The 24,466-nt window shown below is 41.8% G+C and overlaps 1 protein-coding gene across 1 annotated transcript in view; it reads right to left on the bottom strand.

Moving 5' to 3' along the window:
- MYO5A (myosin VA) overlaps positions 1–24,026 on the bottom strand; it is a 201,027-nt gene extending 177,001 nt beyond the window's left edge. Inside the window, exon 1 of the mRNA XM_059056163.2 lies at positions 23,874–24,026. Within this exon, the coding sequence (XP_058912146.1) occupies positions 23,874–23,900 (27 nt within the window). The 5' untranslated portion in view covers positions 23,901–24,026. The remainder of the gene's footprint in view (positions 1–23,873) is intronic.
- Between the last annotated feature and the right edge of the window lie 440 nt (positions 24,027–24,466).

Below are 24,466 nucleotides of genomic sequence, written 5' to 3'. Positions count from 1 at the left end.
ACCATTTTGCTAAAGAAAATATACACAGGAAAATGAGCAGACTTACATCAAATATTAAAAGTATCTAAGGATAGAGGGATTACATGCAATTTTTTCCTTTTGTATTTCTGAATTTCCAAAGGTTCTGCACTGAACATTATTTTTACTTTTTTTTTTTTTTTTTTTGCAGCACTGTGTGGCCTGTGGGATCTTAGTTCCCCAGCCCAGGATTGAACCAGGGCCCCCTGCATGGAAGCACAGAGTCTTAACCACTGAACCACCAGGGAAGTACCTATTTTTACCGTTTTTAAAAAACTTTATTTAAAAAAAAAGCTCCCAAAGTAATTTTGCAAGTCATTTCTTATACTATTTCACACCTATTATTAGTAAAGGTAATGGAATATCTTTCACCATAGAAGACTCTCAATTAAGTTTTAATATAAGGGAGGCAGTTTTTCCAGTTGCCTTTAAAAATAGCAAAAAGATTTACTGGGTCACTACCATGTGCCAGGTCTTCTCACATATTCTATTAAAAGTAAAACATTAAGGACAGCCAGGAAAAAAAAAGTGGCTGAAAATATGTCTATAGTAATGTCATCTTACAATTTTAAAAAGACTCACCACCACCACTCAACAAATAGTTCAATTCCATTAACTCTTATTGAGCGTTTCCTAGGTGGCAAGAGGGAAGGAAGCATGGTGAACAAGGTCCAGAGTCAAGCAACGCTGGAACACAGTCTCCAGCAGCAAGGTTGCTTCAGCGTCTGAGAGTGGGCTTCCACAGACCACCTGTATCAGAATCCCTTATAGTGCACTGTTTAAAAACAGATTCCTGGGACTCTCAAAACTACTGGCTAAATTTCTGGAGGAAAGACCCAGAAATTTACATTTTTAAAAGTATTTCAGTTGATTGCTACATATAGTAAAGTCTAAGAACTCCCAGTGTTGCAAAAGATCAAGTCAAGAGATTACAGTTAGAGAAATCACAAGTCTTGAATGTCAGGCTAAGGAATAAGTTAATTCTATAGTAGACACTTGGAATTGGGGGGGAGTTGGGGACCAGCCAGGGGTTTTGAGCTGGAGAGCAGCATGTTAAGATCTGTGATTTGCCCAGAGATAAACCCACGCACCTATGGTCAACTAATCTATGACAAAGGAGACAAAGATATACAATGGAGAAAAGACAGTCTCTTCAGTAAGTGGTGTTGGGAAAAATGGACAGCTCCATGTAAAAGAATGAAATTAGAACACTCCCTAACACCATACACAAAAATAAACTCAAAATGGATTGAAGACCTAAATGTAAGGCCACACACTATAAAACTCTTAGAGGAAAACATAGGAAAAACACTCTATGACATAAATCACAGCAAGATCCTTTTTGACCCACCTCCTAGACAAATGGAAATAAAAACAATAATAAACAAATGGGACCTAATGAAACTTAAAAGCTTTTGCACAGCAAAGGAAACCATAAACAAGACAAAAAGGCAACCCTCAGAATGGGAGAAAATATTTGCAAATGAAGCAACTGACAAAGGATTAATCTCCAAAATTTATAAGCAACTCAGGCAGCTCAGTAACAAAAAAACAAACAACCCAATCCAAAAATGGGCAGAAGACCTAAATAGACATTTCTCCAAAGAAGATATACAGATTGCCAACAAACACATGAAAGGATGCCCAACATCACTAATCATTAGAGAAATGCAAATCAAAACTACAATGAGGTATCACCTTACACTGGTCAGAATGGCCATCATCAAAAAATCTACAAACAATAAATGCTGGAGAGGGTGTGGAGAAAAGGGAACCCTCTTGCACTGTTGGTAGAAATGTAAATTGATACAGCCACTGTGGAGAACAGTATGGAGGTTCCTTAAAAAACTAAAAATAGAACTACCATATGACCCAGCAATCCCACTACTGGGCATATACCCTGAGAAAACCAGAATTCAAAAAGAGTTATGTACCACAATGTTCACTGCAGCACTCTTTACAATAGCCAGGACATGGAAGCAACCTAAGTGTCCACGGACAGATGAATGGATAAAGAAGATGTGGCACATATATACAATGGAATATTGTTCAGCCATAAAAAGAAACAAAATTGAGTTACTTGTAGTGAGGTGGATGGACCCAGTGTCTGTCATACAGAGTGAAGTAAGTCAGAAAGAGAAAAACAAATACCGTATGCTAACACATATATATGGAATCTAAAAAAGAAAAAACAAATGGTTCTGAAGAACCTAGGGGCAGGACAGGAATAAAGATGCAGATGGAGAGAATGGACTTGAGGACACGGGGAGGGGAAAGGGTAAGGTGGGACGAAGTGAGAGAGTGGCATGGACATATGTACACTACCAAATGTAAAATAGATAGCTAGTGGGAAGCAGCCGCATAGCACAGGGAGATCATCTCGGTGCTTTGTGACCACCTAGAGGGGTGGGATAGGGAGGGTGGGAGGGAGATGCAAGAGGGAAGGGATAGGGGGATATATGTTACACATATAGCTGATTCACTTTGTTATAAAGCATAAACTAACACAACATTGTAAAGCAATTATACTCCAATAAAGATGTTAAAAAAAAAAAATCTGTGCTTTCGGTCAGTACTGCTTGTTACAGCATGAGCTGAAAAAGAGAACTGGAAGCAATGGAGAACCCAAGACAGTGATCTACAATAATGCCTCAAAACTGACCAAGGGAAGAATGAAGTGGTTCCCATCCCTGGTGCCAAAAAGAGGGGTGGGAGGAGGAAGCTCATGAAGAGTTACTGATGAATAAATAAGATGATGTGAATGCCGAAATGTTAAATCCCAAAAATATAGATATGGAGAGGAAAATTTAGAGAAAACTTACCAATGGTACTTTATGTCATTTAATTAATGCATTCATTCAATCATGGACTTGTTACTAAACCAAACCCTGGTCTAGATGTTGGGTCAAAAAACAGATGAGAACCATTAAATTACATGCTTTAAATGGATGAATTGTATTGTATGTGAAATATATATATATATACATATAAAATAAAGTTGCTATTAAAACAAAACAAACAAGATATTTCCCCTGTCCTTAGGGGCTCAGAGAAGCACAAGGAGATAAACAACTGCAATGCAGTGTGCTAAGTGTCAGGACACAGGGGCATCTTAGGCAGAATGGGGCTAGGGGAGCTAATTCACGAACAGGAGTAGAGAAAGCCAGGCAAGGGGAATGCTGCAATGTGGCAAAAAGGCACCCTGGAGAGCTCTTGACTTAAAGTGAAGACCTGAATGCCTGGAGGGAAACACAAGAGATGAGGCAGGCCCAACGTGAAGGTAGGTCAGGAAGAGCCCTGTGCATTACGGCCTCACTGCTCGAGGTACGGCCCTCAATCCAGCAGCACTGGCATCACCGGGAAGTTGTTAGAAATCCGGTCTTGGGGCTCCGTCACAGATCTCCATCAGAATCTCCACTTTAACAAGATTCCCAGGTGATTCAGATGGACACCAAAGTTTAGGAAGCACTACATTAATAAATTTATTCTCAAGACAAAATTCAATGGGGAATCACTGAGGAATTTCAAGCCAGAGAGTGACATGATCAAATATGTGCATTACATAAAGCACTCTGGTAGCAGAACGAAAAACAGATCACAGGAGGTAAGACCAAAAATTGCTTACGAAGCTGTTTGGGGATCCAGGAAAGAATTAATAAGGGTCCAAATAGAATAAAAATAATACCAGGAAACAGAAACTGATCAGTTAGGGTACAGGGGTGGGAATGCAGGAGGGGAGGTAAATCAAGATAATTTCTAAGTTTTGGTTTGGGTTAATGCTTTAGATATTGATGCTATTCACCAGACAAGGAAAGCAAATAAAAACAACAATCAGAGTGGCTAACGTTTCTTAAATATGTACCAGGCATTCTTTTTTTTTTTTTAAATATTTGTTTATTTATTTGGCTAGACCAGGTCTTAGTTGCGGCAGGCAGAATCTTCATTGCCGTGTGCGGGATCTTCATTGCCGTGTGTGGGATCTTTTAGTTGCGGCATGTGGGATCTAATTCCCTGACCAGGGATCAAACCTGGGCCCCCTGCATTGGGAGCTCAGAATCTTAACCACTGGACCACTAGGGAAGTCCCTGTACCAGGCATTCTTATAAGTGCTTTGCATGAACTATCTCATTTAATCCTCAAAACAACCCTATGAAGTAGGTATTACTGTTATCCCATCATATAGATGAGAAAACGAAGACAGAGAAATTAAGTAGAGTAGAGAAATTAAGTAGCATGAAGAGGGAGTAGATGACAATTTCAATTTTAATTACACTAGGTTTGAGGTGCTTGTAAAGATGTCCATAAGGCAGTTGTCTGTAAGGATCTCAGTTTGTAAGGAGAGCAAGTAGGTCAGAAACAGATTTGGAAGTCATCAGCACAGGGTTGGTCCTGACTCATCAGGAGCAGATCAGGCCACAGTGGGAGAAAGTGTAGGTCAAGGACAGAGCCTAGGAGCTCCAATCTCTAAGAGGCAATAAGAGGTAGCTAAGTTTATGAAGAAGACAAAGCAGCCGGATAGAACGGAGAATGATAGCCATAACTGAACAGCAACAATACTAACAGCTAACATTTATAAGTGTGTAGTATTATGCATTTTATATATATTAAATAATTCAGGGCTTCCCTGGTGGCGTAGTGGTTAAGAATCCGCCTGCCAATGCAGGGGACACGGGTTCGAGCCCTGGTACTGGAAGATCCCACATGCCACGGAGCAACTAAGCCTGTGCGCCACAACTACTGAGCCCACATGCTGTAACTACTGAAGCCCGTATGCCTAGAGCCTGTGCTCCGCAACAAGAGAAGCCACGGCAATGAGAAGCCCACGCACCACAATGAAGAGTAGACCCCACTTGCCACAACTAGAGAAAGCCTGCGCATGGCAACAAAGACCCAATGCAGCCAAAAATAAATAAATAAGACAAATTTTTTTAAAAAAATAATAATAATTCAGTCATTATTAAAACCACATGAGGTAGATATTATTATCCCCATTATAAAAATGAGGAAATTGAGGCATAGAGAGATTAAGTGGCTTTGTTAAGATCACATAGAAAGTGAATAGTGAAGCCAGGATTCGAACCAGAATTCAAGTGTAGAGTTCATGCCTTGACAGCTATAATGCACTGCCTGACTTTCGGGTACTGAGAGAGGTGGAAGCCTCTCTGTTCTGGAAGGAAAGGTTGTAACAAAGTCCTCTGAACAGTATCTGGTCTACAGTAAGGCCTCAGTGAATATTAGCCATTGTTATTTGTTATTTATACTGCCATGGAATCATGCATTTATGCTAGTCACAGCTTTTAGAAGAAAGCAAATGAAAACTAAGTAAGGTAAAAATCTTAGGTTTTAGTGGAGAAAGAAAAGCAAAGAACTACCAAGTATGCTAAGGCTTCCACTCAGTTTCCTATGTCTTCAATACTTAAGTTTCCACACAATCAACATTTAACCACATTTCTGGCTACCAGTCCTTACGGAGGGCTGCTGTGCACAGCAATGCCTGCAGGCCTCACAAACCCCAAAACACCTTCTGGGAGCTATGAACATTCCATTCTACAGCATTGTCTTTAGCACTGGTGTGTTTTGTTCCATCTTAATTGCTTTAAAGCAGGTAGTTGATGCTAAAGGTCCCTCAGGTTCTCGACTGCCCACTGAAGGAAAACTCATCCTCTGACCACTCCAGACAAATGGTAGTTTGTTCTAATTAGAAGGGTATGTTGTCTATAATGAAATAACGTATTTTCAGGTTAATTTTCAAGTTAAAATTATATTGTTTATATGCTTAAGCCAGTAGCTTTAGGGACTTCCCTGGAGGTGCTATGGTTAAGAATCTACCTGCCAATGGGGTCGAACCCAGGGATCATGGGTTCGATCCCTGGTTTCATTGGGTTTGATGCCCCCAGTCCAGAAAGATCTCACATTCTGCAGAGCAGCTAAGCCCATGCACCACAACTACTGAGCCTGCACTCTAGAGCCCACAAGCCACAACCACTGAGCTCATGTGCCACAACTACTGAAGCCCGTGCATCTAGAGCTGGTGCTCCGCAACAAAGAAAAGCAACTGCAAGGAGCAAGGAGAAGCCCACACACTACAACGAAGACCCAACACAGACAGCCAAAATAAAATAAAATACAATAAAGTAAAAATACTAATGCTTTAAAAATAAAAAGACTAGCTTCACAGATTTTTTTCTCTTTAAACATCTTTTTAGGGCAGAGTCAAGATGGCGGTGTGGGAAGACACAGGGTATGTGTCTCCCCACAACTAGGGTGCCTGCTGGATGCTGGTGTGGGACCTCAACACCCAAGGAGACGAGAGGAACCCCCAAGCAAACTGGTAGGACATGGGGGGACTGAGGAGGGAGGAGAAATGGAAGCCAGACAGGACCAGCACCCCTGGGGGTGGCTGAGAGTGGGGAGGGGTTCCCAGGCCTGGAGGGTCCCTCAGGGGCTCAGATCAGGGAGCGAGGGTCCTATGCCCTCAGAGGCCCCTCCAGGCCGTATTGGCCCTGGGGGCATAGGAGGGAGGCCAGGGGAGAAAAGGAGAGGCAGAAAGGAGGGGCCCTTCAGGATGGGAGGAGCAGGAGAGGGGTGTACTCCCAGGTGGGGTCCCCTGGCCTCTGAGACCAGAGGTGGAGGCACGCCTGGGCCCCTTCTGTTCCTTGAGCCTAAGCCCCACCCTCCCCACGCCTCCCAGGGCCTTTTCCAGTTCTGTGGGTCCTAAGCATAGGCCCCGCCCACTGTCCAAACCCCACCCCTGCTTAGGCCCTGCCCTCCACAGACAAGGTCTTTTCCACCTTTTTTTTTTCTCTCCCCTTTTTTATTATTGTGGTTCTGTTTTACCTTCCACTTGTTGTTTCATCTATATTTTTACTTTTATATTCTTTCTAACATATCTGTTAGTTTCCTAGTCTAATTTTATTTTTTACTTTGTTGTCATTTTGTTTTTGTTTTTGTTTTTTGCCACTGTGTGCAACTTGTGGGATCTTGGTTCATGAACCAAGGGTTGGGCCGAAGTTCCTGTGGTGGGAGCTCCAAGTCCGAACCACGGACTAACAGAGAACCTCAGACTGCAGGGAATATTTATTGGACTGAGATCTCCCAGAGGTCCTCATCTCAGCATCAAGACCCAGCTCTATCCCAAAGCCTACAAACTCCAGTGCTGGTAGCCTCAGGCCAAACAACCAGTAAAACAGAAACACAATCCCACGCATTAAAGAAAAAAAAAATGAGATGGCAAAAAAATATGTCACAGATGAAGAAGCAAGGTAAAATCCTACAAGGTCAAATAAATTAAGAGGAAATAGGCAAGCTACCTGAAAAAGAATTCAGAGTAATGATAATAAAGATGATCCAGAATCTCAGAAGTAGGATGGAGGCACGGATTAAGAAAATACAAGAAATGTTTAACAAAGATCTAGAAGAACTAAAGTACAAACAAACAGAGATGAACAACACAATAACTGAAATGAAAAATACACTAGAAGGAATCAATAACAGAATAACTGAGGCAGAGGAACAAAGTGAGCTGGAAGACAAAATGGTGGAAATAACTGCCGAGGAGCAGAATAAAGAAAAAAGAATGAAAAGAACTGAAGACAATATCAGAGACATCTAGGACAACACTAAATGCACTAACATTCAAATTATAGGTGTTCCAGAAGCAGAATAGAAAAAGAGAGGGTCTGAGAAAATATTTGAAGAGATTATAGTAGAAAACTTCCCTAACAAGGGAAAGGAAAGTCACCCAAGTGCAGGAAGCACAGAGAGTCCCATACAGGATAAACCCTAGGAGAAACACACCAAGACACATATTAATCAAATTAACAAAAATTAAATTCAAAGAAAAAATATTAAAAGCAGCAAGGGAAAAACAAAAAATAACATACAAAGGAATCCCTGTAAGGTTATCAGTTGATTCTTGCAGAAACTCTGCAGGCCACAAGGGAGTAGCAGGATACACTTAAAGTGATGAAAGAGAAAAACCTACAACCAAGATTACTCTACTGAGCAAGAATCTCATACAGATTTGACAGAGAAATCAAATGCCTTTCAGACAAGCAAAAGCTAAGAGAATTCAGCCACCGCAAAACCAGCTGTACAACAAATCCTAAACAAACTCCTCTAGGAGGGAAACACGAGAAAAGAAAAAGACCCACAAAAACAAACCCAAAACAATTAAGAAAATGTTAATAGGAACATACATATCAATAATAACCTTGAATGTAAATGGATTAAATGTCCCAACCAAAAGACACAAACTGGCTGAATGGATACAATAATAAGACCCATATATATGCTGTCTACAAGAGACCCACTTCAAACCTAGGGACACATACAGGCTGAAAGTGAAGGGATGGAAAAAGATATTCCAGGCAAATGGAAATCAAAAGCGAGAGTAGCAATACTCCTTTCAGATAAAATAGACTTTTATCCACTGGACAGATCATCCAAACAGAAAATAAATATGGAAACACAAGCTTTAAATGACACAATAAACCAGATACATTTAATTGATATTTATAGAACATTCCACCCAAAAGTGGCAGAATACACTTTCTTCTCAAGTACACATGGAACATTCTCCAAGATAGATCATACCTTGGGTCACAAATCAAGCTTTGGAAAATTTAAGAAAATTGAAATCATATCAAGGTCTTTTCTGACCACAGTGCTATGAGACTGGATATCAATTACAGGAAAAAATCTGAAAAACACACAAATACATGGATGCTAAACAGTGCATTGGTAAAAAACCAAGAGATCACTGAAGAAATCAAAGAAATTTAAAATATTCACAGAAACAAATGACAATGAAAACATGAGAACCCAAAACCTATGACAGGCAGCAAAAGCAGTTCTAAGAGGGAAATTTATAGCAATTCACTCTCACCTCAAGAAACAAGAAAAATCTCAAAGAAACAATCTAACCCTACTCCTAAATCAAACTAGAGAAATAAGAACAAAGAAAACCCAAAGTCAGTAGAAGGAAAGAAATCATAAAAATCAGAGCAGAAATAAATGAACTAGAAATGAACAATAGCAAAGATAACATAACTAAAAGCTGGATCTTTGAGAAGATAAACAAATTTGACAAATCCTTAGCCAGACTCATCAAGAAAAAAAGGGAAGGATGCAAATCAATAAAATTAGATATGTAAAAGGAGAAATCACAACTGACACTGCAGAAATACAAAGGATTATAAGAGACTACTACAAACAACTATATGCCGATAAAACAGACAACCACAATGAAATACATAAATTCTTGGAAAGGTACAATTTTCCAAGACCGAACCAGGAAGAATTAGAAAATATAAACAGACCTATCACAAGTAATGAAATTGAAACTGTAATTAGAAATCTTCCAACAAACAAAAGTCCAGGACCAGATAGCTTCACAGGCGAATTCTACCAAACATTTAGAGAAGACCTAACTCCGATCCTTCTCAAACTGTTCCAAAAAAGTGCAGAGGGAGGAACACTCCCAAATTCATTCTACGAAGCCACCATCACCCTGACACCAAAACCAGAAAAAGATATCACAAAAAAAGAAAATAATAGACCAATATCACTGATGAACATAGGTGCAAAAATCCTGAACAAAATACTAGCAAACAGAATCCAATGGCACATTAAAAGTATCATACACCATGATCAAGTGGGATTTATCCCAGGGATGCATGGATTCCTCAATATATGCAAATCAGTCAATGTGATACACCACATTAACAAATTAAGGAATAAAAACCATATGATCATCTCAATAGATGCAGAAAAAGCTCTTGACAAAATTCAACACCAATTTATGATAAAAACTCTCCAGAAAATGGACATAGAGAGAACCTACCTCAATATAATAAAGGCCATGTATGACAAACCCACAGCAAACATCATACTCAATGGTGAAAAACTGAAAGCATTTCCACTAAGATCAGGAACAAGACAAGGATGTCCACTCTCTCCACTCCTAATCAACATAGTTTTGGAAGTCCTAGCCACAGCAATCAGAGAAGAAAAAGAAATAAAAGAAATCCAAATTGGAAAAGAAGAAGTAAAACTGTCACTGTTTGCAGATCACATGAAACTATACATAGAAAATCCACCAGAAAACTACTAGAACTAATCAATGAATTTGGTAAAGTTGCAGGATACAAAATTAATGCACAGAAACCTCTGGCATCCCTATACACTAACAATGAAAAATCAGAAAGAGAAATTAAGGAAACAATCCCATTTATCACTGCAACAAAAAGAATAAAATACCTAGGAATAAACCTACCTAAGGAGGCAAAAGACTTGTACTCTGAAAACTATAAAACACTGATGAAAGAAATCAAAGATGACACAAAGAGATGGAAAGATATACTATGTTCTTGGATTGGAAGAATCAATATTGTCAAAATGACTATACTACCCTAAGCAATCTACAGATTCAATGCAACCCCTATCAAACGACCAATGGCATTTTTCACAGAATTAGAACAAAAAATTTTACAATTCATATGGAAACACTAAAGACCCTGAATAGTCAAAGCAATCTTGAGAAAGAGAAACAAAGCTGAAGGAATCAGGTTCCCCGGCTTCAAACTATACTACAAAGCTACAGTAATCAAGACAGTATGGTACTGGCACAGAAAGAGAAATATAGCTCAATGGTACAGGATAGAAAGCCCAGAGATAGACCCACACACATATGGGCACCTAATTTACAACAAAGGAGGCAAGAACATACAATGGAGAAAAGACAGCTTCTTGAATAAGTGGTGCTAGGAAAACTGGACAGCTACAAATAAAAGAATGAAATTTGAACACTACCTAACACCATACACAAAAATAATCTCCAAATGGATTAAAGACCTAAATGTAAGACCAGACATTATAAAACTCTTACAGGAAAACATAGGAAAAGCACTCTATGACATAAACCACAGCAAGATCTTTTTTGACCCACCTCCTAAAGTAATGAAAATTTAAAAATAAAACAAATAAATGGGACCTAATGAAACTTAAAAGCTTTTGCACAGCAAAGTAAACCATGAAAAGATGAAAAGACAGCCCTCAGAATGGGAGAAAATATTTGCAAATGAAACAATGGACAAAGGATTAATCTCCAAAATATACAAACAGCTCATGAAGCTCAATATCAAAAAAACAAAAAATCCAATTAAAAAATGTGTGGAAGACCTAAATAGACATTTCACCAAGGAAGACATACAGATGGCCAAGAGGCACATGAAAAGATGCTCAACATCACTACTAGAGAAATGCAAATCAAACCTACAATGAGGTATCACCTCACACTGGTCAGAATGGCCATTAGCAAAATATCTAGAAACAATAAATGCTGGAAAGGGTGTGGTGAAAAGGGAACCCTCCTGCACTGTTGGTTGGAATGTAAATTTATACAACCACGAGGGAGAACACTATGGAGGTTCCTTAAAAAACTGAAAATAGAACTACCATATGACCCAGCAATCCCACTACTGGGCATATACCCTGAGAAAACCAGAATTCAAAAAGAGACATGTACCACAATGTTCATTGCAGCTCTATTCACAATTGCCAGGACATGGAAGCAACCTAAGTGTCCATCGACAGATGAATGGATAAAGAAGATGTGGCACATATATACAATGGAATATTACTCAGCCATAAAAAGAAACGAAATTGAGTTATCTGTAGTGAGATGGATGGACCTAGAGTCTGTCATACAGAGTGAAGTAAGTCAGAAAAACAAATACCGTATGCTAACGCATATATATGGAATCTAAAAAAAAAAAATGGTACTGATGAACCTAGTGGCAGCACAGGAATAAAGACGTAGACATAGAGAATGGACTTGAGGACATGGGGTGGGCATGGGTAAGGTGGGGCAAAGTGAGAGTAGTAGCAACATACATATACTACCAAACGTAAAACAGTTAGCTAGTGGGAAGCAGCAGCATAGCACAGGGAGATCAGCTTGGTGCTTTGCGATGACCTAGAGGGGTGGGATAGGAAGGGTGGGAGGGAGGCTCAAGAGGGAGGGGAGGGCTTCCCTGGTGGTGCAGTGGTTGAGAGTCCACCTGCTGATGCAGGGGACACCGGTTCGTGCCCCGGTCCGGGAAGATCCCACATGCCGCGGAGCAGCTGGGCCTGTGAGCCATGGCCGCTGAGCCTGTGTGTCCAGAGCCTGTGCTCCACAACGGGAGAGGCCACAACAGTGAGAGGCCCACGTACCAAAAAAAAAAAAAAAGAGGGAGGGGATATGGGGACACATGTATGCATATGGCTGATTCACTTTGCTGTACAACAGAAACTAACACCGTATTGTGAAGCAATTATACTCCAATAAAGATCTGTAAATGTAAATAAATAAATAAATTTCAAAAATAAACATAATCAAATAATGATGATGATTTAAAAAATCGTTCTAATTCAATTATACTTTTTGGCCCAGATTCACCCAAGATCAAGGAGAAACAGTGAATAAGAGCAACAATAAGGAAAATTGTCAGAAAAAGGAAATAGTTTAGATTTCCAAAAGGTTAAGTTTTTGAAATAAACTTATATAGTTCTACTCCTAGAGGATTTTTCAAAGCAGAATAAAGGTACTGGATGGCACAAAGCATCTCACAGAAGTGGGACACCTGGTCATCCTAGCCCTGAAGCAATGTACATAAAAAGTGCTATTTTTAAAATGAAATAAATGTGAATACCCTATCTTGCATAATTGTAAATGCGAACCCTTGCCAGGGAAATGTGGAATCTAAAACTGACTAAAGCTGACTAATCCAAGCAAAGATTTATGTACAATGAATGTTCATCATAGTACATTTCTTATTACAGTGAAAATGCCCAACAGTAAATAAATTATGGTACACCCAGATGGTGGAATATTATGCAGCCATTAAAAACATTTTCAGTGAATATTTTATAGGACTTCCTTGGTGGTCAGTGGTTAAGACTCTGCACTCCCAATGCAGGGGGCACAGGTTCAATTCTTGTTTGGAAACTACAATCCCACATGCTGCATGGAGCAGCCTAAAAAAAATTTTTTTTTCATTAAAAAAAAAGAATATTCTATAACATAAAAATTATCACAATACATATTAAGCTTAAAAATCATAAAAATTAACATTATGAATATAGATAAAAGACTTGAAGTAAATTAATGATTTAAAATAATCATCTCTGGGTGGTATCGTTTTTTTTTTAATTTTCTTCCTTTACGTGTTTCTTTTTTTTTTTAATTTTATTTATTTATTTTTGGCTGTATTGGGTCTTTGTTGCTGCATGCAGGCTTTCTCTAGTTGTGGCGAGTGGGGGCTACTCTTCGTTGTGGTGCGCAGGCTTCTCATTGTGGTGGCTTCTCTTGTGGAGCACAGGCTCTAGGTGCGTGGGCTTAGTAGTTGCAGCATGTGGGCTCAGTAGTTGTGGCACACAGGCTTAGCTGCCCTGTGGCATGTGGGATCTTCCTAGACCAGGGCTCGAACCCGTGTCCCCTGCATTGGCAGGCCAATTCTTAATCACTGCACCACCAGGGAAGCCCCCTTTATATGTTTCTGTATTCTCCAAATTGTCTACAATATATCATTCCTATAAGCAGAAGAGATATTACTGAAAAGGCAATTAAAATAAAGTTTTTAAAAAAAAATTTTTTGTTTGCATTGGGTCTTCGTTGCTGCACGTGGGCTTTCTCTAGTTGGGGCGAGCAGGGCTACCCTTCGTTGTGGTGCACGGGCTTCTCACTGCGGTGGCCTCTCCTGCTGTGGAGCATGGGCTGTAGAGTGTGGGCTCAGTAGTTGTGGCACACTGGTGCAGTCGCTCCACGGCTTGTGGGAACTTCCTGGACCAGGGATCAAACCCCTGTCCCCTGCATTGTCAGGTGGACCCTTAACCACTGCGCCACCAGGGAAGTTCCCTGAAAAGGCAATTTTTAAAAAGTTTTTCCAATTAATCTCCATTTTTATTTTTAACTCTTTCCCACTTTTTCTTACCCTAATCTAAGTCTTAAGATCTAGGGCAGTAGTTCTCAAGCAGGGGCAGGGGGAAGGAGGACTGCTCCCCAGGGAACATTTGGCAGTCTGTAGACAATATGGATTGGCTGTCACAACTAGGGGTTCGGGATGCTACTGGATCTAGCAGATAAAGGTTAGAGATGAGGCTGAAAAAGAATAGTGCAGAGTTTGAGAAATCTTGGTTAGAATGAAGAAAATGAGTATAAACAGGAAGCTTGGGTTAAAATACAATATTAACTCTAGTGGGTTTAACTTTCCATTTCTAAAATAAGATTTAACAAATACACATTCTGAATTGATGAAAGTTTAGTCCAGGTTTTGACCCAAATTTCTTATTATTAAGATATGCTTTTCCTAATTTTATGGAAAATATCTCTAGCAGTTCTGCTCCCAAACTGAGCATGATGCTTATCAAACTAGAAGATTTTTTTCAGCTTGAGCATAGAGACCAAACCTGTTTAAAAGTTTTTTAAGTACTGCTATAAAAATGTTTAAAAGTGAGCTCATATCCTTAAGCGAATAGCTGATTATCTTATTGTAATCACTCCAGTATGATAAGATGAAAAACTAAGTTCTAACTAGTCTAGTCTAACTAGTCAAAACTAGTCTAACACAAAAGTGTTTGTTTGAAACACATACACACTCACATACACAGAAAATAATTTATGTAAACTCACACAAAATTACTTATATTTTGTGATGTCAGATTCAGGGAATGGTAACAAAGCAAGAACACATAGCTTTGAGGAAATGAAGTACCCTCCTCAATCTAAATTACTAAATAATTCACTCCATAAGAAATTTGGTTATAACAAAGCACAAGAGGGCATGGCATTAGGAGTGGGTACATTAACTACAGTCAGTAGTACAGGATCAAGAAGTAGATGACACGGTGGAAAGTAAGAGAGCAAAAAAAAAAGATTAGAACACTGTAGATGAATAACGGATGATTTGAACAGTCAAAAGGGGGAAATAAGAAATTTTGCAACTTATCCTTGGGTGAAAACGGGGTAAGAGAATAATGTTTGCATACAAGGATGTGAAGAAAATAAGGGGAAATAAAATGCTGAAGAAAAATGGCAGAAAGAGAAGGAAAGGTGACATAGGGTTCAGAGCCCCCTAATTAGGACTGAATAAAAAATACTTTTTAAATCATCTATCTCTGATATGCTTTTTTTGTTTCAGTTGAAGTATAGTTGATTTACAATATTGTGCTAGTTTCAGGTGTACAGCAAAGTGATTCAGTTCTATTTTTTTTCCAGATTATTTTCCATTATAGGTTGTTATAAATATAATTCCCGTGCTATGCAATAAATCCTTTCTGCTTACCTATTTTATATATAGTAGTGTGTTATCTGTTAATCCCATACTCCTAATTTATCTGCCCCTCATATGCTTTTTTTTTTTTTTTGCGGTACGCGGGCCTCTCACTGTTGTGGCCTCTCCCGTTGCGGAGCACAGGCTCCGGACGCGCAGGCGCAGCGGCCATGGCTCACGGGCCCAGCCGCTCCACAGCATGTGGGAATCTTCCCGGACCGGGGCACGAACCCGTGTCCCCTGCATCGGCAGGCGGACTCTCAACCACTGCGCCACCAGGGAAGCCCCCCTCATATGCTTTTATCAACATTTGCATTTAATTCTCCATGGCCTTTTTTTTTTTTTTTTAATGATTCTCTAGGGGAAAGATATCCAATGTCCTCCTAGTCAAAACCCTCCTCTTCATCATCTCAAAAATCAGGAGAGGCAGAACTCAGTCACTTTGTCACTTTTGGTGACTGATTCATAGTGGACATTGGTTGAGGGTAGCTGTTTTGTTCTGTCTCTCTAGCACTATTCCTTCTGATGGGGAACAGCTTGCAGCCACCCCACCAGGTCTGAGCAGGACTATCAGTCAGGATGCCCCATCCTCCCTCTGGCCTCTGAGATGAGCAAGACTGGACTGCTCACGGTCTTCCTCCCACCACCTACTCGGCACACAACCACAAGCAAGGACAACCAGAATTCCTCCACCAGGCTCTCTTCCTCCAGGCCCAGAGCTAGACCATGTGGTCTGCAGGTGCCACTGACCCTGAAAAGAGCTGTCCTGAGGATGAAAGCAATATCAAATAGCAGTCTGACATGAAAGCCAGTGACAGAGAGCCCCAGAGGTACCATGTCAGAGCCTTGAATCTAGCCATGCCTGGGCTTGCAGGGCATCTAAGCAAATAAAATACTTTTTGGCTTTGAGTTGGGTTTCCATCACTTCCAACTAAAACAGCTCTGGCTGGTAAATTGTTTAACACTGTCAAAGAGAGGTTGGGAAAGTCGGTGTATCAGAACTATGATCGTGAATTAGCCAGACCCTTTCTATTTATCTACCACATCTTAGCTGATATCATAACTTGAGATAATGAGTTTCATATGTGTAAGACAATGGTTAAAGTAGAAATTCATTTTAAATGACATATTGATTTATTTCAAGAGCTAACAAGTATCCTTACTAAACTGGGATTTGATGTTATAAACTTCTAATCTTGGTGTTAAATAAATACGTCGCCATTTTCCCACTTCACCTTCATCTTTCTGAAGAGTCTGTCCTTTTAATCTGTCTAGCCTCTTCACTGCCCTGATCATTTTATTTCTCCCATTCTGAAATTCCTTCAGAATGTATTTATGAAGAGGAAACCCCGGACTTCTCTGGTGGTTCAGTGGTTAAGGATCTGCCTGCCAATGCAGGGGACATGGGTTCGAGCCCTGGTCCGGGAAGATCCTACATGCCGTGGAGCAACTAAGCCCATGCACCACAACTACTGAGCCTGCGCTCTAGAGCCCGCGAGCTACAACTACTGAGCCCATGTGCCACAACTACTGAGCCCACATGCCACAACTACTGAGCCCACGTGCCACAACTACTACCCACGTGCCTAGAGCCCGTGCTCCGCAACAAGAGAAGAGAAGACACCACAATGAGAAGCCTGCGCACCACAACGAAGAGTAGCCCCCACTAGTTGCAACTAGAGAAAGCTCACGTACAGCAATGAAGACCCAATGCAGACAAAAATAAATAAATTACCAAAAAAAGAGAGGAAACTCCAACCACATACACAGGATTCCTGGTCAGGACAATGCATGTTTTTGTGTGAGTGACTAAAGAGAGACAAAATTTGTCTTTTTTTAATGTCCCATCTCCCTCCAGTCCAGCACTGTGTTCACATTTTTTTTTTAACTTTTCGGCCGTGCCGTGTGGCATGTGGGATCTTAGTTCCCCAACCAGGGATCGAACCCCCGCCCCATGCAGTGGAAGGGTGGAGTCTTAATCACTGGACTGCCAGGGGAGTCCCTGTGCTCACATTTTTTAACACAGCAGCACATGAGGCCAAAGGAGGTAGACAGACGATCTTCATGAACACTTAGGAGTGGATAACGCACTTCTTCCTTGATTTCAATCAAGTTTGCAGTCATTATTTTGAAACTAAAGCATAATTACATCATCCCTAAGTTCTATAATTGGCAAAAAGCCTCTGTGGTACATGGAGATGTTTAATGCAAATGGCAGCTGGTTAAGGAGACTTTCAACAGAGAAGGGCTTTGAAGGGAAGTGGAGACTGTCTGAGGCATGAAGAAGCCGAGGATAAGTTTCTGCAAAGTTTTAAAATCTCTATCAGCATGAACCCAGATGGACATTACTACCAAGGTAGATGAGGCAGGAGAACTGTTAAAGGGCAGAACTGACTAAAGGGCATTTTAGCACACTAAGGACCTAAGGAAACAAGGCATCAAAAGCAGACACCGGGCTTCCCTGGTGGCGCAGTGGTTGAGAATCCGCCTGCTGATACAGGGGACACGGGTTCGTGCCCCGGTGCGGGAAGATCCCACATGCCGCGGAGCGGCTGGGCCCGTGAGCCAAGGCCGCTGAGCCTGCGCGTCCGGAGCCTGTGCTTCGCAACGGGAGAGGCCATAACAGTGAGAGCCCCGCATACCGGAAAAAAAAAAAAAAGCAGACGCCATTAGTAAAGGTAAGGTGGTAAGTGTGTGAAGAAAAGATTAAACAAACCGCTTACACTCCTTTCCAACTATTCCCACCTCCTACTGTCAGTGAAACTCCACGGCAGTCACACCCAAGGTCAAGTCTCTACATTCGGTTATCAATATTGTGTGAGCTAAGGTGGAATCATAACATACATTTTTGAAAACAAACAAACAACTCTTGCCTCTGCCCCAGCGGGCAAGCCAACTCCGGTAAACTCTTTGAATAAGCTGGGGAAGAGAAGGAGCTAAGTACCTACGAACTTTTGAGCGTGATAGAAATGTTCTATATCTTGTTTGTGATGGTGGTTACATGACAGAATATATTTATCAAAATTCATTAAACTGTGCACTTAAAAATGAGTGATATTTTTAAAAACATTTATTTATTTGGCTGCGCCAGGTCTTAGTTGTGACATATGGGGTTTTGGTTGTGGTACACGGGACCTAGTTCCCTGACCAGGGATCGAATCCAGGCCCCCTGCACTGGGAGTGTGGAGTCTTAACCACTGGACCACCAGGGAAGTCCCCAAATGAGTGAATTTTATTAAATGTAAATTATACCTCAATAAAGTTGATTAGAGAGAGACAGAGATACAGAGGCAGGAGCCAGAGGGAAGGGAGAGGACAACCTCCCCAGGTAGACAAATGGAGAAAGTCTGGGAAAACTACTGTAGGACAGGACACGCCTGTTGGGGTGGAGTGGTGTCGCCCACACAATATTTCACCTAGGGCCAGACCTTATTCCATAGATCAGCCAGGAGTTTATACTTCTGATAATACCTCATAGTTCGTTAGGAATTACCTAAAGTGGAGACAGATAAATCCAATCCATCCTCTAGTGGGCCATGTGCCCCTAGATTCTCCCGATGGAGGCAAAATTCATGATAAAGTGAAGAACACAGAAGCTAAATTACCCTCCTCTCCCACAGTCTCCTATAGGAAAGTTATCCACCCCGCTCCACCTCAACCTTTTGGAGGTTGAAGTTAAATCCCTGGAACCCCATTCAGACCTTCCTCCAGTATCCCCTTACTTCAAAAAGCTAAAGCACCAGGAGAATTAAACTGTTTATGTGCCAGTAGCAACTCTCATTAAAATTATAACTTTTTTGTAATCTTTTAGCCACTGGGCAATACACCGAACGGTCACACTTCAAGAAACAGTAACAAATTTCAAGAGGAGATCACAACCATGCTGCTTCGCTCAAACAGTCTAAAGAAGTATTTCTGAGCCACTTACAAATTCCAGAGTCAGAAAAAGTTCATGATCTAATGAGAATTAACTCCCAGTTTCCAAAGCTAGAGCCACTGGTGTTAACTTACCCTATTCCCTCTCCTTCTCCTCCTGGATCTACTCCATCACAGAGACCTGTCTCTCACACTTTCTGCCTGCACTTCAATCTACCAGACTTTCATTACTTTCCATTTTATTTCCTACAACAGTTTCCTTGGTCTCCCTGGCTCCCAGCTCTCTTCTCTATTACTCACCTTGTTCAACATGCCTGAAAATGTGCCTACTTGTTTAACCACTCCGTTATACCCTGCTTCATTCCTACAAGTGGACTAATCATCCCAAACCATTATTTTCTGTTTCTCTCCTGTTTAAATATTTTTTCATCCATCCAACAAATATTTAATGAGCACCTACTATGTGGAAGACATTGTGCTAGGCTCTACAGGAGGTAAACAAACCCTGACCAGCATCTCAGGGGGCTTACAGTATTGTGGGAGTGGCTTACATATATACAGATAACTATAAGAAGATAGAAATGTGTACACGTCATTAAGACAGAGAACTGTCAGCTGGATGTCAAGTAAAATTAGAATTGGTAAAGAAGAAGTAGAATATGAGACAAAGAAAAAGCTACAGAGGTTTCCAACCTGAGGGACTAGGAAAACAGCAGAGCCATTAACAGGCCAAAGGACATCAGGAAGAAATACAGATAGAAGGAGCGTGACAGGAGACTTAAGAAAAGTGAATGTACTTGCCAAAGCCCAAATCAGGGAACATGATCAGAGATTTCTGTTCTGCTTTAAGATGCTGGAAGCAGTCTAAGAAATCAATACCAAAATATTAGAATTTCCAGGATTCATGATTTAAAGGGACAATGGCATAGAATATAAAATTGGGACTATCCCAGAAAAAATCTAGTCCATGCAGCTTCAGTAGGTATGAGGAAATATGGTGGGAAAGGAAGAGTACAGATATACAATCTACTGGCCTAATAGCTGTTTCATCTGAGGAAAGTGTACTTAGCTTCTGGAGTGAGGGTTTTAGACTGTTTCTGTACTGTTAGAAAATTCAGCATCCTGACATACTATGGGACTCCTAATTAAACTTCAGGTAATCTTGGCCATTCTACAGCATTTATGTGGTACCTATGGTGTCTAGGAACTTCATGTGAGGACAACTAGGATGCCATTTTATTGCTATTGGTGATCCCTCCAGTTCTAATTAATAAACCTTGCTCCACAAATGCTGAATCCTTTGAAGTTGCTGAAAGTAGCTACAAGTGATGTCATCATTCAGACACCCACTGGAAAGTCAAGACGAGCAAATATTTTCAAAACCAGAAACAATAAGATGTCACAACCACCTTCAATTCTTTCAGGAACAAGTCAGGTGGATCTAAAAATAAATCAACACACAACTCTGTGATTATACTAAAAACCTTTGAATTGTACATTTTAAATTGGTGAATTGTACATTATGTGAATTATATCTCAATAAAGCTGTTATTTTAACAATCAACAAACACGTTTTAACCAAAATGTTAGTTTCCAGAAATGTTATATCCTAGGAACCTGGCTATTACCTTTAAAATGTTTATACTGCTGGAAAAAATTTACAAAAAGGAAGCCCCGCTAAATTGCTGTGACAAAATCATTATCATTTAAGCTAAAAAGAATAAACTGAATGTTCTTTTGTCCTTCACTGTAATAGGAGCTGATTTCTATCACACATCAAAATCTGCCTTTAAGCTCTGAATGACATTTTTTAAAGGGCACTTTTCAAATTTAACCACTGTGTTGAATACCATAATTATGGCATGTCACTATCATATCTTTCCTTATAGTCTACCCCCAGAATTTCCTTCCCTATAATTCTCTACAAGGGGAAAATCCTTGTGTTTATATACAATTTTTAAAATATTTTATTTATTTATTTTATTTTTGGCTGCGCTGGGTCTTCGTTGCTGCATGTGGGCTTTCTCTAGTTGTGGCAAGCGGGGGCTACTCTTCATTGTGGTGCGTGGGCTTCTCATTGCGGTGGCTTCTCTTGTTGCAGAGCACGGGCTCTAGGTGCATGGGCTTCAGTAGTTGTGGCACACGGGTTCAGCAGTTGTGGCACATGGGCTCAGTAGTTGTGGCACATGGGCTCAGTAGTTGTGGCGCACGGGCTTAGTTGCTCCACCATGTGGGATCTTCCCAGACCAGGGCTCAGACCTGTGTCCCTTGCATTGGCAGGTAGATGCTTAACCACTGCACCACCAGGGAAGTCTAATCCTTGTGTTTAATATCCATTTATATTACCTCTAATGATTTCCCTCTTCCTCTAATAATCACTACTCAAGCTTTTATCTCTAGAATCATTCCAACCTTCTCATGTCCCCAACCTGTTCCCTAACTTCTACAAAAAAATACCATACCAGCTGTCTGCCTGCTGCTGAGGTAACAGCAGGTTATTTATGCCCTTGAAGATTCAAAGTGGGCCAAGAATATAAGAAGCAGGCTGTAAGCCCTTTGAGGGAAAGGACTGTGTCTTGTTTATGTCAGAACCTCTCAACATTAAGCAGAGTACCTGGCACCCAGGAGGTGCTCAATAAATATTTTTTTCTGCCATTAAGCTAAGGTCCATTCACAAAAAGAATGAGCCAACAAACAAACAAAGTAACCAGATTATTCTTAGGTATAAATGTATTTAGGAGAAGGCAATTTAAGCTCAACTTCCCTATTGATGTCTAAACCAGTTTGCCTTTACAATGACTAGAGGGTGAATTTTAAAACAGATTGTGATTGTGACAAAAGCCCAAAACCTTACAATTTTAAAAATCACAGGATCTTTTAAATTTTTTTCTTGCCAATTATTTTGGGAGAAAAAAGCAGATCCAAAATCCAAGAGCAACGTATTATCCAACCAGTGTCTAGTTAAGCAGACTACAATTAGTCAAGCAGCTGAAGGATGGACTCCTCAGGCAGTGAAGAATAGGGTCTATACAAAGTAACTAAGGAATATTTACGGACCATATCTCTTCTTGTGAAAATGACTCTAATATTTCTTAGTACCCACCTCATATGTTTATTATGAGGATTAAATGAGTTAATATTTGTAAAGCACTTAAAACTGTACCTGGCACATAGTTAGCTTTATATAAATGTTTGTTTATAAAGTAACTTTGGATCAATTTCCAATTGCATTCAATCATACATTAGAGATCTACAATGCCTAAAGAATTACCAGGTTTGTAGTCCTCAAATCTGCTGCTGGAAAGAGAGAGGTCCCAGGAAATGTTTCATGCAAACTCATTTCATGGTTGAAGAAATATACCTCATATTTGTAGAGAAATTCACAGGTTACAAAAAGCATTCCCATGTATTATTGTTTGATCCTCACAACAACAGCCTTGTAAGAGATGTAGGGCAGGTATAATTAACTCTATTTACAGATGGGGAAACTAAGGCACAGAGAGGTTAAGTGATTTGCCCAAGGTCACACAGTAAGTGAAAAGACCCCGGCTAGAATCAACGGTTAGAATCCAGGTCTCTTGATGGTGGGTCCAGACCTCTTCCTTCTATAACATGCTACAACTTGAGCCCTGGGCTTACTTGGGTCATATTTGGAAGCAGTGATTCTGAGACCATAAATGTAGACTTGGCTGCAGATGCAAACTCGAAAAGTTAAAGTAATTCTGTTAACTGGAATTAGAGGTAATTAATAGCTGGCAAAACATCTACCTAAACAGGAGTGATAGTATAAAATGCCATGACTACACACAGTCACAAAGGGCACCACGCACTGTCTTGAAGTGACAGTTCTCCAAAATATGCCATTCAGAGATTACCAGCCCCAGAGAATACTGCTGTCAGTATAAGAAAGAAAGGCTGCCACTTCCCTTAAACTAAACCCAGAAGGAAAAGGCTCACCCCAGAGGATGGTGAAGCCATGGGGCCTAACAAGGCTCTAAGGGATTACACGCAGATTGCAAACTCCCAGGGACAAATGAGTACCAACCGTCCCAATGAATCAGCTCGCATTTATTCGGCTGCATCTTCCCCAGGGGCTCTCCACCCCAGGGTAGCAATCTGAAACCGGGCAACTAAAGGTGAAAATCGACTGGCGACCGTTTGCAAGATTCCATATCTCACAGAAAGGTTGGCTGGCGGTAGAAGTGGCACCGCATACCAACACCAGACGTTATTTTAAGCGCGTGTCCCCAGGGGAGGGACCGACCATCTAATCTGTCAGATCTAGGATCTCCCACCAGCCAGGATTTTTCCTAAAGCAAGACAGAGGGCTGAGCAATCCTGGCCCAGGCTCGCCCTACTAAAGCCACACAGACCCGCTTTCCACTTAGAAACCCGCACTGCTCCCAGGCCAAGAAGGGTGGCAGGGGCCAGAGAGGCACCCCGAGGCAGGCCTCCCTCCGCCGCCTTAACCATCAAAGCCCGAACAGGAAGGCGCCTCTGCGGGCGACCCGCGGGCAGGGCAGAGGATTTCGAAATGCTCGCAAAGGGGGTGGTGCCGGAGGGACCGGACTGGGTCCCCGCGCCCCGGCCCCTCCCCGGCCTGACAGCTGGCGGCGCCGGGCCGCGCGACCCCCTCCCCAAGGCGCGGCTCATGGGGCGCCTTACCTTTGTGTAGAGCTCGGACGCGGCCATGGCGAGCCCCGGGGCGCCGACGCCCCCCGCCTGTGCGGAGGCCGCGCCTCTCCTGGGCGGCTGCCCGCGCCGACTAGGAAACGCCGGGGCTGCAGCCGGCAAGGAGCAGGGCAGGGCCGAGCGGGGCGGGCCGCTCCGGGCGGGGCGGGGTGGGGCGCCTCAGCCGCGGGCGGCCAGCGGGGGCCTCGCCATCACTCCCGGGCTCGCCGCGAGCAGTGTCGCGCGCTCGGCGTGCCCGGGGTCCTCGGGGTCGCCGCCGCTGCCACCCCGACGGCCGGTGATGCTGCTGCCGCCGCCGCCGCCGCCCTCGCCCTGTGCATTGTGGGAGCGGGAGGAGGCTGCGCTCCAGCGCTGCCACCGCGGCTGCTCCGGGTTCTCTTGGGCTCACGCTGCCTCCCATCGGCTGCGGGCACCGGGCATCATCAGCCTGTCAACCAGTGTCGCCGTTGCCTCCTCCCGCGCTGCCGAGGCCCAGAAGCCCGCCCCAGGACACCCGCTGGCCGCACACCGCCCCCGGGATGCCCCTGACCCCAAACGAGCCCTGGACCGTGCAGAATAAATAGCCC

This window comes from Kogia breviceps, chromosome 3 (genome assembly GCF_026419965.1).
Source record: "Kogia breviceps isolate mKogBre1 chromosome 3, mKogBre1 haplotype 1, whole genome shotgun sequence".
NCBI lineage: Eukaryota > Metazoa > Chordata > Mammalia > Artiodactyla > Physeteridae > Kogia > Kogia breviceps.
The sequence above is the reverse complement of the archived record's forward strand: the minus strand, read 5'-3'. Positions and strand labels throughout refer to the sequence as shown.